Consider the following 17,709-nt stretch of genomic DNA (forward strand, 5'->3'; position numbering starts at 1 on the left):
TCTTCAAGCTGATTTTGCTCGAAGGTGGGGTTTCACCAGGGACCCATTCCTGTCTTCCTGGGCATTTGGCTGCCTCCTGCCACTCTCAGTAGGTTGTTAGAAGTAGCCAGGCCACCTGTTGAATGGTTTGCTGCTTAGAAATTTCTTCTGCCAGATACCCAAAGATATCACTCTTAACTTTAAGTTTGTACAGATCTCTAGGACATGTACGAGGACATGAACACAATGCAGCCAAATTCTTTGCTAGAGAATAATACAGGTGACCTTTGTTCCAATTCCCACTGACTTCCTCATTTCCATCTGAGACCTCATCAACGTAGACTTCACTCTCCATATTTCTATAAGCATTTTTGTCACAACCATTTAAGTAGTCTCTAAGAAGCTCCAAATTTTTTCTATCTTTCTATCTTCTGAGGTCTCCAAACTCTTCCAACCTCTACCCATTACCCGTTTCTAAAGCCATTTCTACATTTCCATATATCTTTATAGTAGCACCCCACTCCTTGTGTATTAGTTCGTTTTCACGCTACTGATAAAGACGTACCCAAGACTGGGCAATTTACAAAGGAAAGAGGTTGATCGGACTTACGGTTCCACATGACTGGGGAGGCCTCACAATCATGGTGGAAGGTAAGGAGGAACAAGTCACATTTTACGTGGATGGCTACAGGTAAAGAGAGAGAGAGAGAGAGCTGGTGCAGGGGAATGTCTCTTTTTGAAATCATCAGATCTCGTGAGACTTATTCCCTATCGCGAGAACAGCACAGGAAAGTCTTGACCCCATGATTCAGTTACCTCCCACCTGGTTCTTTTTACACCATGTGGGAATTCAGGATGAGATTTGGGTGGGGACACAGCCAAACCATGTCACCTTCATATGAATTTTTCTAGTCAAATTTTGCTATCAATTTGTTAGTCTGTTTGTATTACTATAAAGGAATATTCAAGACTAGGTTATTTATGAAGAAAAGAGATTTAATTAGCTCATGGATTTTCAGGATGTACAAGCAGCATGGTTTCACCATCTGCTTCTGGTGAGGGACTCAGAAAGCTTGCAATCATGGCAGAAGGCAAAAGGGGAGCAGGCATGTTACATGGCAAGATAGGAAGTGAGAGAGAGAACGAGGAGGTGCCATATACCTTTAAACAACCAGATCTAAGGAGAACTCACTCACTATTGCTAGGACAGCACCAAGACATTCATGAGGGATCTGTCCCCATGACCCAAAGACTTCCCATCAGACCCCACCTCCAACATTTCAATACGAGATTTGGGGGGGCACCAACATTCAAACTATATCAGCATGGATTTGCTACTATGGGTTTGGTATTAGACCTGGGTTTGCTGTTCCCTCAATAAAAACCAGAATCCATATAGCAGTCATATTATAAACATTTTACCATTGGATACATTTCTAATGTTTAAGATACATATCTTTCATATAGTATTGCCCCCAAATGTAAAGCACAGTAATCAAGCAAAGAACAAGCAAAAATTTCAATTGCAGAAAGAAAAAAAAAATAGGCTTATATGTATTTATTGAAAGAGGATGTATCTAGATTCTGTACTAAATTTAAGTGATTTTTTCTGGGATAATTTCTACCAAATGAAATGTTTATGTTATATGCTGACTATGGAACACTATTTTATAGTAGCCTGGTCTTGCAGGTATAGTTCATTTAATCACCCAAAGACATTTATGGAGAACTTACTATGTACAGACCCTGTCCTGAGAAGAGAAGAGAAGAGAAGAGAAACATGATAAGACTTATGTTTTAGAAAAAGTGCTACCAGTGGTATGAACTTGTGGTGATGAGTGGAGCTGAGAGTCAAAGAGCACATGCAGAAATTGATGGGAGTCTGGACTGTGACAGTTACAGAGGCAGAGAAGCTAGAGAAGCTGATAAATCACATAAGGTTATGAGCAACAAATTGATTCTTTGTTGGACCCCAAGAGTCAGGGAGAGCAAATCTAGAATAATGGCATTTTATAAGTAGGCTAAGTTTGACATTTTCAATCTTTAAGTTGTTGGGCTCTATAGATATACATAAAACACAGTTCTCTGGTGTGTCAAAATTACAATTAATTGTTATCAATTACATAAACATTAAAATTATTACCAAAAGAAAACACATTTTAGAATCATCAGTTTGGCCTTTTGTCAAGTATGTTCTTAAGGAGGCAGGTTCTGTAAGATATTACATGTAAAAAAGTTTTCCATGATCAAATAAGTTTGTGAGAAAGAGCATGATATTCCCTAAACCTTACTAAAGTCTCAAGTCCTTCACTCATGTGTTTCCCACACTTACTTAATCATAGAACCATATCTTCTTAAATTCAAATGTTCTACAAACATACTATTAAAAATATAGATTTAGGCTGGGCACAATGGCTCACGCCTATAATCCCAGCACTTTAGGAGGCCAAGATGGATGGATCACCTGAAATCAGGGGTTCAAGACCGGCCTGATCAACATGGTAAAACGCCATCTCTACTAATAATACAAAAATTAGCTGGGCATGGTGGTGCATGGCTGTAATCCCAGCTACTCTGTAGGCTGAGGTAGGAAAATCTCTTGAACCTGGGAGGTGGGGGTTGCAGCTAGCCGAGATGGTGCCATTGCACTCCATCCTGGGAAACAAAAGCAAAACTTGGTCTCAAAAACTAAAAATAAAAATAAATTAAAAAATAAAAATATGGATTTATTAACTACATAAGTTATAATCAGGAACAGGTGGGTTCTTATGTTTAATGAATTACAAGGAATATAGGCTGTTTAGAGAAACAACAGCCAATTTGACAAAAGGTCCACAGGTATATGTGGCATATGTCAAATAGCAAAAATAAGAATAGAATCCAAAGGTCTGACTTGCTTTTATCTTCAGCCGAGTAAGAGCCAGAAAGATAAAAGCTGCCCTTTTCTCGATTAGCCAATAAGATGACATTAAAACAGGAAGTAAGAATATAAAAAGCTTCTGGAGACCAATATTAGGAGAATCTGTGAAATTGGCCTGACTTAATTATTATTCCATTTATATTTTATGAATATTAGGTTAGTGAAAAAGTAATTGCAGTTTTTGCCATTAAAAGTAATGCCCAAAACCACAATTACTTTTGCACCAACCTAATATAAAACAGATTACAATAGATGTGTATCTCAGAGCATAGTTAATTTTCCCTTATTTATAATAACACACTGCATAATTATTATCACTCACTATAATATTCTGTTATTGACTATAAATTAGGCCACGCTGTAGGCACTCATCAGAATAAACAGAAAATTATGGTTACAAGTACAAATAACAGAATCTAGCATAATACTACCATGTGATTAAATTTTAACCTTATAATATATTTGTAATTTAAAAGAACCTTCATATTTCTAAATATGATTTTTAATAAAAGCTGTCCTAAATGTCAATTATACAAAATAAAATATATAAAACAAATTCTGGCTGTCAGACACATGTTAATATAGGATGGCACAATGTTCATGACTAAGTCACAGAACTGAACTTGAGTTAGAAGTTTCCATTTCTATTCATACTTTCCAAATATAAAAATAAGAGTTTAATAGTTTTTGTCATGTTCATTCAAAGTATTATAATTTTAATTCTGGAGCACCTTAAAATCAGAAAGAAAATTAACATGAGACATACTGCCCATTCTTGAATGATTCTCTCATCAGTAGCATTATCAGTTGAATAAAGTTATCAGTACTGAAATAAGAGTAACACCTGACTGCTCTAATCTCAAACAATAATGAGTGATGAGAGGGATGCATCTTTGGTTATTATAATCACTGTCAATTTCTTGCGTTTTTCTAGAGAATTCTAATTTTAGTGTGTTTCATTCCAAGTATTTATTACCTTTCTATAGAACGTTAAGGAAAAAAGGCAGAACATTCATTAGTCACTCAACTCAATACAACATCCTTTTTGTGTTGTGTGTGTGTGTGTTTTAAATATACTGTATTGCTCTATTTTAAAACTTTGACCAATAATTAATCACAAGTTTTTACTTTTTCAAACTGTCATAACTCTTCTGGAGGTACCTAATTCATCACTGCATGCAGTGCACTTTAAAAGGAAAATCAGACATTAACTTCAATAAAGTCCCAGTATAAAGACTACACCTATCTATTTCTAATCTCCTTTTCTCAAGTCACAGAGGTAAATCACTACTGATATCTAATGGAAATCACTGCACTTTTGTTCTTGATCTTATTTCTAGGTCAATGATCCTGATTTTCCTTGTGTAATGATTCCTTCCTCCCTATTAAATCGACAAAGAACATTCATTCAACTTTGTATCTCCAAACTACTTTATACGTTTCCCTCCCATTTATATTCATAGTTCTGGTTACTTTTGTATTTGTTTATATACCATTTATTCTTCATCCAACTGTAATCTAGCCTCCCCTACTTGCCCCCACCCCACTCTAGTTCAGGAGTTGGCAAACTTCTTCTGTAAAGGACTAGATACTATTTTGGGCTTTGCTGGCCACATATATCTTTGTTGAATATTCTTCTGTAGTTTTTGTTTTGTTTGTAACTCTTTAAAAATGTTAAAAACCTTTCTTGGTCCACAGTCTGGATTTGGCCTCCTTGCTATAACTTGCAGCGAGCTGCTCTAATTGAAACTACTCTACTAATAGCACCAGAAAAACTCCTTTTGGTGTTTGAGGGGAGTAATAAATTATACTCTGTCCTTCCTGCAAAACTTCAAAGGAAATCAAACTATCAGCTTTAATACTGGTAAAATATGAGGGGCAGTGACAGTGGGCTTCCTACTAGCTGTCTGCAACAGGCACAGCCCTACCCTCAGAAGGCACCCTAAAAAACCTACAGTATACAAGAGCACACCAGACAGTGTGCTCTGCAGGAAGGACGGCTCCTAATCTGAAGAAAGGTACTCAAAGGGTGAAGGAGGAGGGTCAGCTGGCAAGGTGTTTAAAAAGAAAAAAAAAATCCCTCTTCATGCAAACTATAGACCTGGGGCAGAAAAACTCCAGTCTTACACTCCACATTGCCAAGTCAACCCAGACTTCAGACTTCTTTTTCATTTATTAATCACTTTGCAACATTTACCTCTTTGAACACTTGCTTTTCACTGAAACTCTTCTCCCTTGGCCCCCAGGAGAGCAATTTCTCTGGAGTCAGCCACTCTTTATCTGATTTTAAACCTTTGGTGTTTCCCAGAACCTCATCTTTGCCCATCTTTTCTCATTCTGCATACTTTTCAGAGTGATCTTATTCACTTAAAGAATATCAGTTACCATCCATATGCTTTCTATATTAAATCTCCATTTAGCTCAGGTCTCTCTTGAGTTCTAGAACTATGAATCCTAATGCATCCCCCATCTTGTGAATAACCCCCATCTACAATTTATCAGAAACATTAATTTCACCCTCATCTTTTCTTTTTTTTTTTCTCTTTTTTTAACATACCACCTTGGGCCTGAGGTAGCCAATAAGTCTGCCTCAAGGCACCATCAACAACTCCTCTGATTTCAAGGTAAATTATATATACAGATAAAGGTTGATGAGAAAGTAGAATACTTAGATGAGTGGGTGAATGTGTTTGTACAGCCATTCATGTCTCACACATAGTGTTGAATCTGAGTAGAATTTCAAAGCCTGTCAGCAAGTAATACAATTTCCCACTTGCATATTTAATTTATCATTATCATAAAAAAGATGATCAATTTCACACTCTTATCACAAATGAAAGCTAGGCCACCATTATTATATTTCTAGATAACACCATTACAACATTGTTATACTACATACTTTGTTTCTGAGAACAGGAAATTTGAATACTTATAAAGTTTTGTTTGTACACTTTTTTATTTTTTAAATATTTAACACTAGAAGATCTTATTAAAAGTTGCAAATAAATTATACACCTTAAATTCCAGTAGCCATATATTTTTATATGAAGAAGATAACCATGGTATCAATTTTTTTAAACTTTTTTCTAAAACTGATATTTTCACCATTTTTTCCTAGCACCCTGTGGAAGTCGTTCAACAGGTTCAGAAGGCACTGTTCTATCACCAAACTATCCAAAAAATTACAGTGTGGGACATAATTGTGTTTATTCTATAGCAGTTCCAAAGGAGTTTGGTAAGTAAGATTCGACTCATTATGTAGTATTTCATCCAGACATGCTTTATTTTTCACTACATGCTATTCAAAATTTTTAAATGAAAATACCTACTATCCATAAAGTATTTTACTTTGCAATTCTTTTTAGATGGTGGTTTTGTAATAATACAATTTTGAGGTCATCTTACTCAATCTGAATTTACAGTCAAGTACACAGGTGAACAACAATACAAAAATGAAAACAGGATTGTTTTTAATTTTTAAAAATGAGTATATCAGTAACCTTGCAAGTGCCTTCATATTGGAATTTTATAAAATGGGAAATTGCCAGAGCATAAAGCCAAGGCTGCTCTGTAAAATATGTATTAAGTCAAATATTGAACTATTACAATAGTAATAAAAGTATTTACAAAACAATCATATCAATTTTATAGTTTATTAACACATTTCCAGAAAGAAGAGCTTTTGGTTTTAAGCATCTAGTTTCAGGGACAGCAATAAATACAAAAAGACAGCAAAGGACATTTCAGCTCATCTTGTCAACCTGACAATCTATTCTGCATCGGCACTAAGAAGACAATGTGTCCTTTGCTGCCTTCACATCTTTCTGATCACACGTCTTAGAAGTCACTTATCTGGCTTCTAAAGGTTTTGGTTCTGAGATCCAGCTGGATCTAACCCAGATTAAGCTCTGTTCATGGATGGATAGGCAAGGGAAATTTAGAGAGCAGTAAAGTTCATAGACTTCTACAATTTAGATTTACAGCATTGTGTTACATAGTAAAGGATTTGTTATAGCTATAAGGAATGTCTGGGTCTGGATGACTCAGTATTTCAGCAGAAGGACATGGATTTTATCATTAGAGATAGTTGCATAACATCTTGACTTAACATTTCTGCTGCTGAGATATAAAATAAGCTGATGCTTCCAGTCCAATTTCTTATAACCAGATACCTATATATCCTCCTTTTCATCCTTCTGAAACAAGTCCAAGATCTTCAACTTACTTGAGAGCACTGTCATCAGAAATGAAGTACTAAACTTTTTATTTTAACATTTAAATAGAGTGATGATGCCAGCATTAGCAAAGTGTATGTTTTTGTACTCTACAAAGTATTTCTTTCCCCTAGCGTATCGATCGGTTGAATCAAAGGTGAGCTCTTTGATAGTGAAGAGAATGACAGTTTAGAAAGAAAAATATCATTCCCTTAATTGTGTTTATTTTTTGCCTTTTGAGTCCTTCATTTGCTAGAGAGTTTTATGCTCCCCAGATGCAAAAAAATGTTACATGGTTGCTGTCAGAATCCTAACAATTATTATCCAGAAAACTTCATGGCTCTCTGAGTCCTCTTTGGAAGCCATTATTTATCCTATTATTCTTGGGATGCCATGTGGCCAAAGGAATGAGAAAGAGGAAAATTAGCCATTTAGTGTCCTGACAAATAGACATGTTGGTCACCTTGGAGATGTATTACTGTAGCCTATGTATGCTCAAAAAGAGAAAGAAAAAGTACTAATTGAAACAAAAGTAAATTAACAGATTCCTAAAGAATGAAATCTATATTTTTGTAAGGTTAATATAAGTTGAATTTAATCCTCTTAATATTAAAAAAACTGCTATGTTGAGCCAATAATAGTTGGTTTTTAAAACTATTTTTAAATGAATCTTCTTGTTTTTTGTGGACAAAACAAAGTGTACTTTGATTTATTAGTAAAAAACTAATTTTATTTTACAAATGTTGCATCATTCTTCATTTTAAGTTACATATATATTTAAGCACCTGTATTCTAATTTCAGCCTTGTCACATGTTAGCTATCTGCCTTTGAACAAGTTACATAATCTCTTTGAGACTGCCTCTTTATTTATAAATTTGCTATCATTTTGTTTGTAGATTAGAGATGTGAGCAGTAAATGAGAGAGATACATACACATGTAAAGTATGTCTAACATACTTCATGCTTAATATCATTGGGTTAACAAATGCCAGCTTTCAAGTCAGATTTCTGGGTTAAGTCTCAACTTAACTTACTTGCTATTTTCATTGGACAAGTCACATTGTCAGCCTGAACCTTACACATCTCTAAAGTAGCAATGGCAAATACACCTTATATGGCTATTTTATAATAATTTGATGTATATGAGTGATTGGCATAATAACATAGTAAGTCGTATGCATACACAAGTACACATATACACCTTCTTCTTTATGTTCACATTCATATAAAACATCCCCTGTCCCCTCTTCCACCCCCGAAAAAGGTTAAATTAAATGACCTACATTATTAGATTGAACTAAGGTCTTAAAAATAGCATTTTTAAAATAAGACAACTATTTGTGTTATTTAGTTAAAGCATGAAAACAAATATTTTGGGTTTTATATCCCAGTGGCTATTCAATCATCTGATAATCCCTTACAATTTTCTGGGAGTAGGATAGTGAAAGTAAATAAATACTGACTGTTGACTTCTTCCTATTACCTTCCTATTACCTTCCTTTACCTCTTTGATGAGAGATGGTCAAGCAGTAGTTACTGGATCTCTACAAATCAGATTTCTATTTTGCTTCTGCTTCCTCTCATTCTCACTTTGCCATAATTTTTTTTCTGTTGCCACATTGAGCTATATTTATTACTTTTCAGTATTACTTCATCACATATCACTTCCCACATTTTTTTCTTTTACTGTCATTTATCTCAAGTTATAATAATTCCTTCGTCTGTATCTTTTATATGCAGATGCTCTTAGAACATGACTCTTACATCATTTAGCACAGGGGTTCCTAACCCCTGGGCCATGGACTGGTACTGGTCCTTGGCCTGTTAGGAACTGGCCCGCACAGCAGGAAGTAAGTGGCAAGTGAGCTATCATTACTGCCTGAGCTCCACCTCCTGTCAGATAAGCTGTGGCATTCGATTCCCATAGGAGTGCAAACCCTGTTGTGAACTGTGCATGTGAGGGATCTAGGTTGTGCACTCCTTATCAGAACCTAACTAATGCCTGATGATCTGAAGTAGATCACTGAAACCATCCCATGGAAAGATTGTCTTTCACAAAACCTGTCCCTCATGCCAAAAAGGTTGGGAACCACTGATTTAGCACAATGTGTGTCAAATACACTCAGTGCATTGACTGGATTGCATTTTACATATGGGTTAAGGCTCTAACATCCTTATGTAAAAAGAAAATAACATATAACCAACATTACACATGAAAATAAATTAAATCACCCACGAAAGATCTACATGACTTTACATATGACGATTGTCTCTGAAAACTCTAACAGAACATTTTTAGTCCTTCAAGGTAAGAAGAGATAACAGATTATTTCAGATAATTCCAGATGAGCTACTTGTGTTTCTTACAGGCCATGTGATACCAAATTACTTTTTTTTTTTTTTTTTTTTTGCCTGGTGTAGAATTAAATGCCTGTAAGTTATTTTTGCCATTACTTTTGATGGCAAAAACCACAATTACTTTTACACCAACCTAATAAATATGTGCATATTACTCCGCTTTACTGGTTGATTGAGTAAATACTCTTTGTCAGTCAATTGCCATCTTTTAGTTTTTATAAATAAGACAAATGTCAGTTCATAATGTTTTCATGAGCATCACTGAATTTCATTTGAATTCAGGTATTGGAGTCAGATTTTGGCAATATTCATCCTGCAGGATTCTACTCGTTTTATTATTCTTAGAAAAATAACAGTTATGGATCAATTGGATATCATTTATTAATATTTTACTCCCCTCATTCTACATATAAGACTAATTACATTTGGCTTTTTGGATTTAAAAAATCCTACTTATCTATCAATAAAATATATTTAATTTTTCTTCATTTTTCAATGTTTAATCACCAGTTGCTTTTTCTTGTGGTTTAGTTGCTTAAGACTTTATGAATTATATTTAAGGGTCAGAAACATGGAAGACCAATTTTATTTTACCTTTCATTTGGTATAGATAACATGCTTCAGAATGTAAGAGAACTGTTAACATTGTCAGAGGGAGATTTTTTTGTTAATATGTATTATACTTATACCTAGAGTATAGGAGTCCAAATAAGATGTCAGGGAGGGAGGAATTAGTAAAATTTGGGAATAAATGTGTGGATTTCTATCTCAACAATCCTGGCTGAGAAGAAACATAAATATATAGGATGACAGTCAAAGTAGAGTGTAAATCGGCAGATAATGTTTGGTTTTGTTTATTTTCTCTTACTCCAGCAGATACTGGGGTATTTAATTTAAAACCCAAAGAGAAAGTAGAGAAGACAAAGCTGAAGATATGAGGTGTATCAATTGGTTAAAAAAAAAAAAAAAAAAAAAAAACTTGAGGCAATTGGAGGAGATGAAATTTTAAAAACAGAGGGAAGACCTCCTTATAATTCAGAAGAAATAATTTGCAATTAGCAACATGATATCTGGATTACTTTCACATGAAATATTGAAATAGTCACATGAAATATTGTTGGAATTATCATTCCTTCCTATTCTCCCACCTCCATCTCTCTTCAATCATCCTCTTCTTATTTTCTAGGAATTATGTGTAACAGAGAACATATTCGTGTCCTAAGGCTACTATAACAAAGTACCACAGGCTTAGTGGCTTAATTTTATTCTCTCACAGTTCCAGAGGCTGGATGCCTAAAATCAATGTGTCAGTAATGCCACACTTCCTCTGTTGGCTCTAGAGAAGCATTCTTCATTGCTTCTTTCTAGTTTCTGGTGACTTCCAGCAAGTCTTGAGGTTCCTGGGCTTATAACTGACTTACTCCAATCTCTGACTCCCTCTTTACAAGACTGTTTCTCCTGTCTGTCTGTTTCTGTGTGTCTCTCTGCTTTCTCTTGTTCTTATAATGACACCACTTATTGGATTTAGGGCCCACTCTACTCTAATATGATATCATCTTGATCCTTAACTAATTATGTCTGCAAAAACCCTGTTTCTAGGTATGCTGACATTCTGGACTTCTTGGTGAACATAAATTTTGGAGAACACTATTCAATCCACTATGAAGGGCAAACTATGTATCTATATCTATATCTATACACACACATATATATAAAATTTTATGTAGAAAATCTTAATATAAGTTGCTGTATAAAGCATGCATCAGCTATGTGGACTGCAAACTGACATTCAGATTTCTTGGAAAATTCCAACATGTAAAACATCCTGAGGATATCCAGCATAGTTGATGGTGACTTAATTTTGTGTTTAGCATTCCAGATAGCTCTACCTCCTAGAAGACACACCCTGAAGGCATATTTATTAGTGTACAGAGCTTATTCTTTCCCAAGACTAGTTTTCACACTTGGTATGTTCAAAATGGGCATAAAAACCTTACATCTGCCCCAGTAATCTACCTTCTCACCTATCTTTTATTATTGGCACAGTCTCTTGGTTGTATAAGTTTCAAATTTATGAATCCCTATATCATCCGAAGTAATTGTCAATTTAGTCTACTATGTGCAAATGGTATACAGAGTTACCAAACCCTTTTGCATATTGCTGTAGGAGAGGCTTTTTAAAAAAGTAGCTGCCACTACCTTGAACTTTTTTTCTACTTAAATGTATTTTGTTTGTTTCTTATTCACCACCGCTATCTTTCCTATTTCTCATTGAAGTATTTTTCTTCCAGTTAACCTAGAAACATCTTTCCTTAGGATATTACTCACATTATAAGATTATAATTTTAAAAAATATATAATTTTATTAAGTATTATGTTAAAAACAGTGATAAGTAGCAACTATTTCATCAATTCTTATTGTATTCACTAAATGTATTTTATTTTGGGCTGATAGACTTGGGTAATTACATAGTGGTTAATAAGTGTGATTTGTTTTTGCAATATCACATCTTTTACATTTCTGCATGAATTATTAACCTGTAAAAGGTAATCTGAGAATTTAGGTCTTCTCATAATTTAGAAGAAAAAAGTAAAACAATGGATTGAAAATAAGATGCATACATACTATCTCTAAATGTATACATACATGTTTTTCCGTTAGACATCTGAACTTTTAAATACCTACTAATGTAGTTTTGACTTGCATATGAAAAATTAAGTAACTATTCTCATCTTTTATGTTAAAAATAATAGCAGTTCGTTTTGTGTATATTTTTCCTTAAAATTCACACATATATTTGACCATTTGCTCTTTGATCTTATGTCTGTGAGGTTTTTTTTAACTATTCAGCAACACAGTCTATGTTGTGGTTACCTCTCTTTATGCTTCATTCAATCATTTATTGCCACTAATTTTCTCCATATTTGCTTAATTCAATCATTTATTGCCACTAATTTTCTCCATATTTTAGTGAAAGATTGTTTTTAGTTTACCTTTGTTTGCTTGTTCAATCAGTAAACCATTTTATTGGCATTTTATTTTTCCCAGTATGACATTTTCCATAATGAATGAGTACTTAAGAAGATCAATAAAGGTTTTTATGTATTTTTTACTTAAAGTATATGACACTTCACTTTTTAACAGTACAATTGCATCAAAACCAACTATTACTCTTTTCTCAATACTGAATTTATCTAACAATGACAAATATTCACAATATATGTGTTTATTCAAAAGTTGTGTTTACTATTTGTCATTACTTTTTAGATTTGGAGCAATTGAAAAGAAAAGGGAACATTTTTTTTTTTTTTGAGATGGTGTCTCCCTCTGCTGCCCAGGTTGCAGTACATGGTACCATCTCGGCTCACTGCAACCTCCACCTCCTGGGTTCAAGTGATTCTCCTGCCTCAGCCTCCCAAGTGGCTGGGATTACAGGATCCCGCCACCACATCAGGCTAATTTTTGTATTTTTGGTAGAGATGAAGTTTCACCATGTTGGCCAGGCTGACCTCAAACTCCTGACCTCAGTTATCGACCCACCTGGGCCTCCCAACATGCTGGGATTACAGGTGTGAACCGCCACACGCGGCCTCTTGTTTTCTAATTGATGGTTGTTTTAATGTAAAAAAGCAGAAATTAGTACATTATTTGTGTACTTATAAGAAAGGAAACCCCTATTTTTTTAAGCCTATCATTTTAGGGAAGGGAAATATGATTATCTTATGTGCTTATGATAATATTATTTAATTTGGAGGGAATAATTTATATAATTAGATCTCAAGCCATGGCTTGGCCAATTGGTTGAACATGATCTGCCTCCCACCCCACCTGCATTTCAAAGACTGTTGAAAACCCATGGGTAGTGAGGTAAGACTGTGGGCCACAGTATTCTATCCCATAAAAGGCAAAGGCTGAGAGGCTGTTAAAATAGGCACTAAACAGAACATAGGATTCAAATCAGTGATAAAAGAATATTTACTATCTGGTAATTCAAGAGTCTGTAATTTCAGTAGTATTGATTATGGGGCCTTTAATATGTGAGACAACAGAATACAAGTTGCAGTAATTCACCACGAGGGGGCATTAATTTTTTCCAGGCTTAAGAGCAGCTAAAATAGGCTACTAAATGGAGAAATAGTGGGGATAATCACCCTTTCTCTAAATACTTTTTCTATAATGGGTTTTAATCTTTAAAGAACCTATGTTGTTTTACACTGGGCCATATTAACTAACTTTTAACTGAAGATAAAAGTCCATAGAGTCCTAATTTGTCAAGCCTACTGTAAGTGCCAAAGACTTCATTTAATTTTACTACCTTTTTGGTCAGAGCTTCCATGACCACTGTAGGATATTTAGGTAAGGCAATAATGCTGATGATTAAAATGAGGCATACTTCTTTGTTCACCATTTTCTATTTCATATTTCCTTTAGATTATACGGTGTGCCTTATTGAAATTTAGTGGGATCCCCAGGAATAACTGTAACTGAGCCTCTGTGTAGATTAAGGCCATGAAGGTTTGCTAAGTGGTGCATCTCAGTAGATATTACACTTAATTTAGAACCCATGTTGTAGAGACACAAAAACCAATTAGAGACATTCCATAGTTTTACTTTACAAGTTTTTGTGTAAATTTTGGATTTCCAGTTGAGTCAAATTGTGGATCTTTCTCTTTTAATTTTGTATTTCTTCAACCTGTATGTAGTTTATTGTTGTTTTCATTTTCACTTTAAGAGTTACTATATGTAACTTCAGAGGAGGGAAGGTCTCCTTACCCTGCTTATGTTAATTATTAATCATAATTATTTCATAATTAATAATTTTCCTCCTCTAAAGTATCTCAAATTAGTAACTTCAAGGTTAGAAACAATGGTTACTTTATAAGGTTTAAGAACTCTGGGTTTATTTTAAGTTTCCATCAACTCATTCCTTGTTTCACATAGGTGTCATGTGTGTTTTCCTCTGAAGTCTGGGGATTAGAATCTTTGTTACAACAGAGGCCTGGATAGCAATACTAGCAAAAGAATTTTTTTTTTTTTTTTTTTTTGAGACGGAGTTTTGCTCTGTTGCCCAGTCTGGAGTGCAGTGGCAAGATCTCGGCTCACTGCAAGCTCCACCTCCCGGGTTCACTCCATTCTCCTGCCTCAGCCTCCTGAGTAGCTGGGACTACAGGCGCCCACCACCACACCTGGCTATTTTTTTTTTTTTTTTTGTATTTTTAGTAGAGATGAATTTCACCGTGTTAGCCAGGATGGTCTCAATCTCCTGACCTTGTGACCCACCCGCCTTGACCTCCCAAAGTGCTGGGATTAGCATGAGCCACCTCACCCGGCCAGCAAAGGCATTTTATAGGGTCTTAGTGAGTCATCTGCTTTCAGGAGTTTAGAACTCAGCACACCATATGGTAGCTCTTCTTTCTCACAATCCACCACCCAGTGAGCCCATATATTGCACAGGGTATCAATATTTTCCCTGGGTCTTCTCTAGAAAAGGTGACTGCTTGACACCAATAGCCACAAAGTAAGAGTTGTTTCTCTGAACTTAGCATTAGTCACTGTTTATGCTGGAATCAAGTATGTGATTCATTATAAAGTACACAGATAAGTCCAGACTAAAACATATAACTGAGGGTCACTTTGATGAGGACGCAACCCTTGGTTCTAAATGCCAGTTATTAAAATATCTGATGTAGATTGATTAAATCTGTGATAACTTGGAAGAACTCAGAAAATGCAGCACAAAGCAACATAACTCTAAGTGCAAGTTTGCCAGCAGACAGCAGAGCCAGTTACTAAGAGAAAACAAGAGAAAAAAGACCTTTAGTGGTTGTAGTCATCACTTAGACATCTTACTCATTGCATTCATTGTTGTGGTCACTCTGCAGTTGGTTTGGATTTATTTATTTATTTATTTATTTATTTATTTATTTATTTAAGATGGAGTCTTGCTCTGTTGCCCAGGCTGGAGTGCAGTGGCATGATCTTGGCTCACTGCAACCTCCGCCTCTTGGGTTCAAGTGATTCTCCTGTCTCAGCCTCCTGAGTAGCTGGGATTACAGGCACGTGCCACCACACCCAGCTAATTTTTGTATTTTTAGTAGAGATGGGGTTTCTCCATGTTGATCAGGCTGGTCTCGAACTCCTGACCTTGTGATCTGCCCACCTCGGCCTCCCAAAGTTCTGGGATTACAGGCGGGAGCCACCGCACCCATCCCTGGTTTGGATTTCAAGACTGATATCACATAAGCACAAGGAAGTATGAAAAGCCATGTTACTCACAAAATGAGACTTTCTAGGGAGAGCAAGGCAAACTGCCAAACAGTTTCAAAATGCATGAGACAGCAGAGAAAGGAGATTGACTGTGGAGTTTTATTGTGATTATGGAGTAGTAGTGGGGTGAGAGTTTCTGTGTGCAGGTGAATGCTTGCATGATTTAAACTTACCACTGGTGGCAAAGAGGCAGCACTTACGTGACCTAATCAGCTTGCCCAGATATGAGGCAGAGGGGAAGGGGGAGTGGCGGGGCTTGTAAGTTGTCAATAGTTAAGCATTAAAAATGATTTCACATGTTTTAATATAAGTTGTAATTTATATGTGTATCATATATCATATACGTCATATATATCTGTTGTTATTATATTATCTTTCCATTTTAAGCAAAATTATTTTCTTTCAACTTGCAAGAATCTCACTATAATATGCTCTAGAATGTGATTAGCTGAATTTTCAAAATAACTGTCAAATGATCTATTAGATTCATATGATGGTTATCTATTCACATTCATTGTGTATAAGTGTCAATGTTGATGTTTCATATTTCTGTTGTTGTAAGGCAGTTATAGAAAATAAGTTATGCTTAATAATTCAGAATAAAGCTGAAAACTATGGTGCAGGAACACAAAGCTAGACGTTTTACAACAATTTATTTAAACAGTGGTTATGATGTTTCAACATATTCGTACTTTTCCCATTTATGGTTGCTTTTAGTTTTTGCTTCATTTTACCAATATGATAAGTTCTGCAGTTGTCCCGTTAGGCTATTTAATACCAGGTGGCATAAAGCTGCCGAAGATTATTTTGACATGAGGTTCAAAGTCATAAAGTCAATGATGGTAACAATTGTAAACTGATTGAAGAGAAGATTGAGTGGTTACTGTGGAATAGTGGGAAACAAGGTGAACTGGGGATCCAAAGGTCTGGATTTTAGTTGTTTACCTCTAATTGGCCGTGTGACTTTGAGCAAATTACTTAAGCTTTCTGGTCCTCATTTTCTTGATGTATAATATAAAACCTTTTGTCCACAAGGGACTTCCTAGTTTAAAAAATAGGTGAAATATACTTTTGAATTTGTTAAAGAGTATGCTAGTGGAAGCTAGAGAATTAAAGCATAGGAAAGTTCCACCAGGTTTTCTGAAATTCAAAACTCTGCTTACAGTGCATGGATTCATGTAATTTCATTAAATTCCAAAGATAACTATAAATTTATCCTAAATTCTGAATCCTTTATTTTTCTGCAAAAGTAAGATAAGTTATGCAACAACAGCATGCAACATTCTTCTCTGTTATTTCTTTCTTCTTTTCTCTTTTTTAATGCATCAGAATATCCGTGATGGTCATTTTTAACTTTCTCACTCTTATCATTAAAGTGTAATAAATACGTCCAAGAGAACTTTGCATTTTTCAATTCATTACAAATGCTAGAAAATTGACTTTCTATTTTGTTTCCCAGTGGTATTTAGGCACAAAATAATTCCTCGAATAAGCCTGAATATTCATATAGGGAGTAAACATTTCTTGCAAAGTTTCACTATAAAATTGTGGCTCTTCTCTTTAAGAAGTTGATATGGAAAAATATTTGAAATAATAAAAAGAAAAAGTTATACATATATATTAATATAGATGCATTACTTTTTCTGGAAAACTTTTTATGGAGAAGTCATCATATACAGTCTTTTTTAGTATTTCATTATTCTGTCATGCAGAATCTCATTTGTAATATTTCATACCATGACAGATTAAAGCTAGAAGATAAATGATTTACAAAAGCACACAGTATGCCACAGGCAGAGTCTTTTGTAAACAAGGAATAGTCGTCATATTTGACACTATCCACACTGATGTTTTAGGATAGTATAATGATCTCTAATTGTTTAACACTGCAATGCAGTGCTGATTATAATTAAAATACACATGTTTGGTGGGTTTTTTTTTGTTTTGGTGACTCACATGATTTAATTAC

The 17,709-nt window shown here is 34.9% G+C and overlaps 1 protein-coding gene across 6 annotated transcripts in view; it reads left to right on the forward strand.

Moving 5' to 3' along the window:
- Window positions 1-17,709, forward strand: part of LOC105475960 (CUB and Sushi multiple domains 3) — a 1,218,758-nt gene that overhangs the window by 970,954 nt on the left and 230,095 nt on the right. For all 6 annotated transcript variants that reach the window (XM_011731490.2, XM_071067898.1, XM_071067897.1 and 3 more), the window contains one exon: window positions 6,018-6,134. In XM_011731490.2, coding sequence (XP_011729792.2) covers window positions 6,018-6,134 — 117 coding nt within the window. The remainder of the gene's footprint in view (window positions 1-6,017; window positions 6,135-17,709) is intronic.

The sequence above is a fragment of the Macaca nemestrina genome, chromosome 8, assembly GCF_043159975.1.
Source record: "Macaca nemestrina isolate mMacNem1 chromosome 8, mMacNem.hap1, whole genome shotgun sequence".
In the NCBI taxonomy this organism is placed as follows: domain Eukaryota; kingdom Metazoa; phylum Chordata; class Mammalia; order Primates; family Cercopithecidae; genus Macaca; species Macaca nemestrina.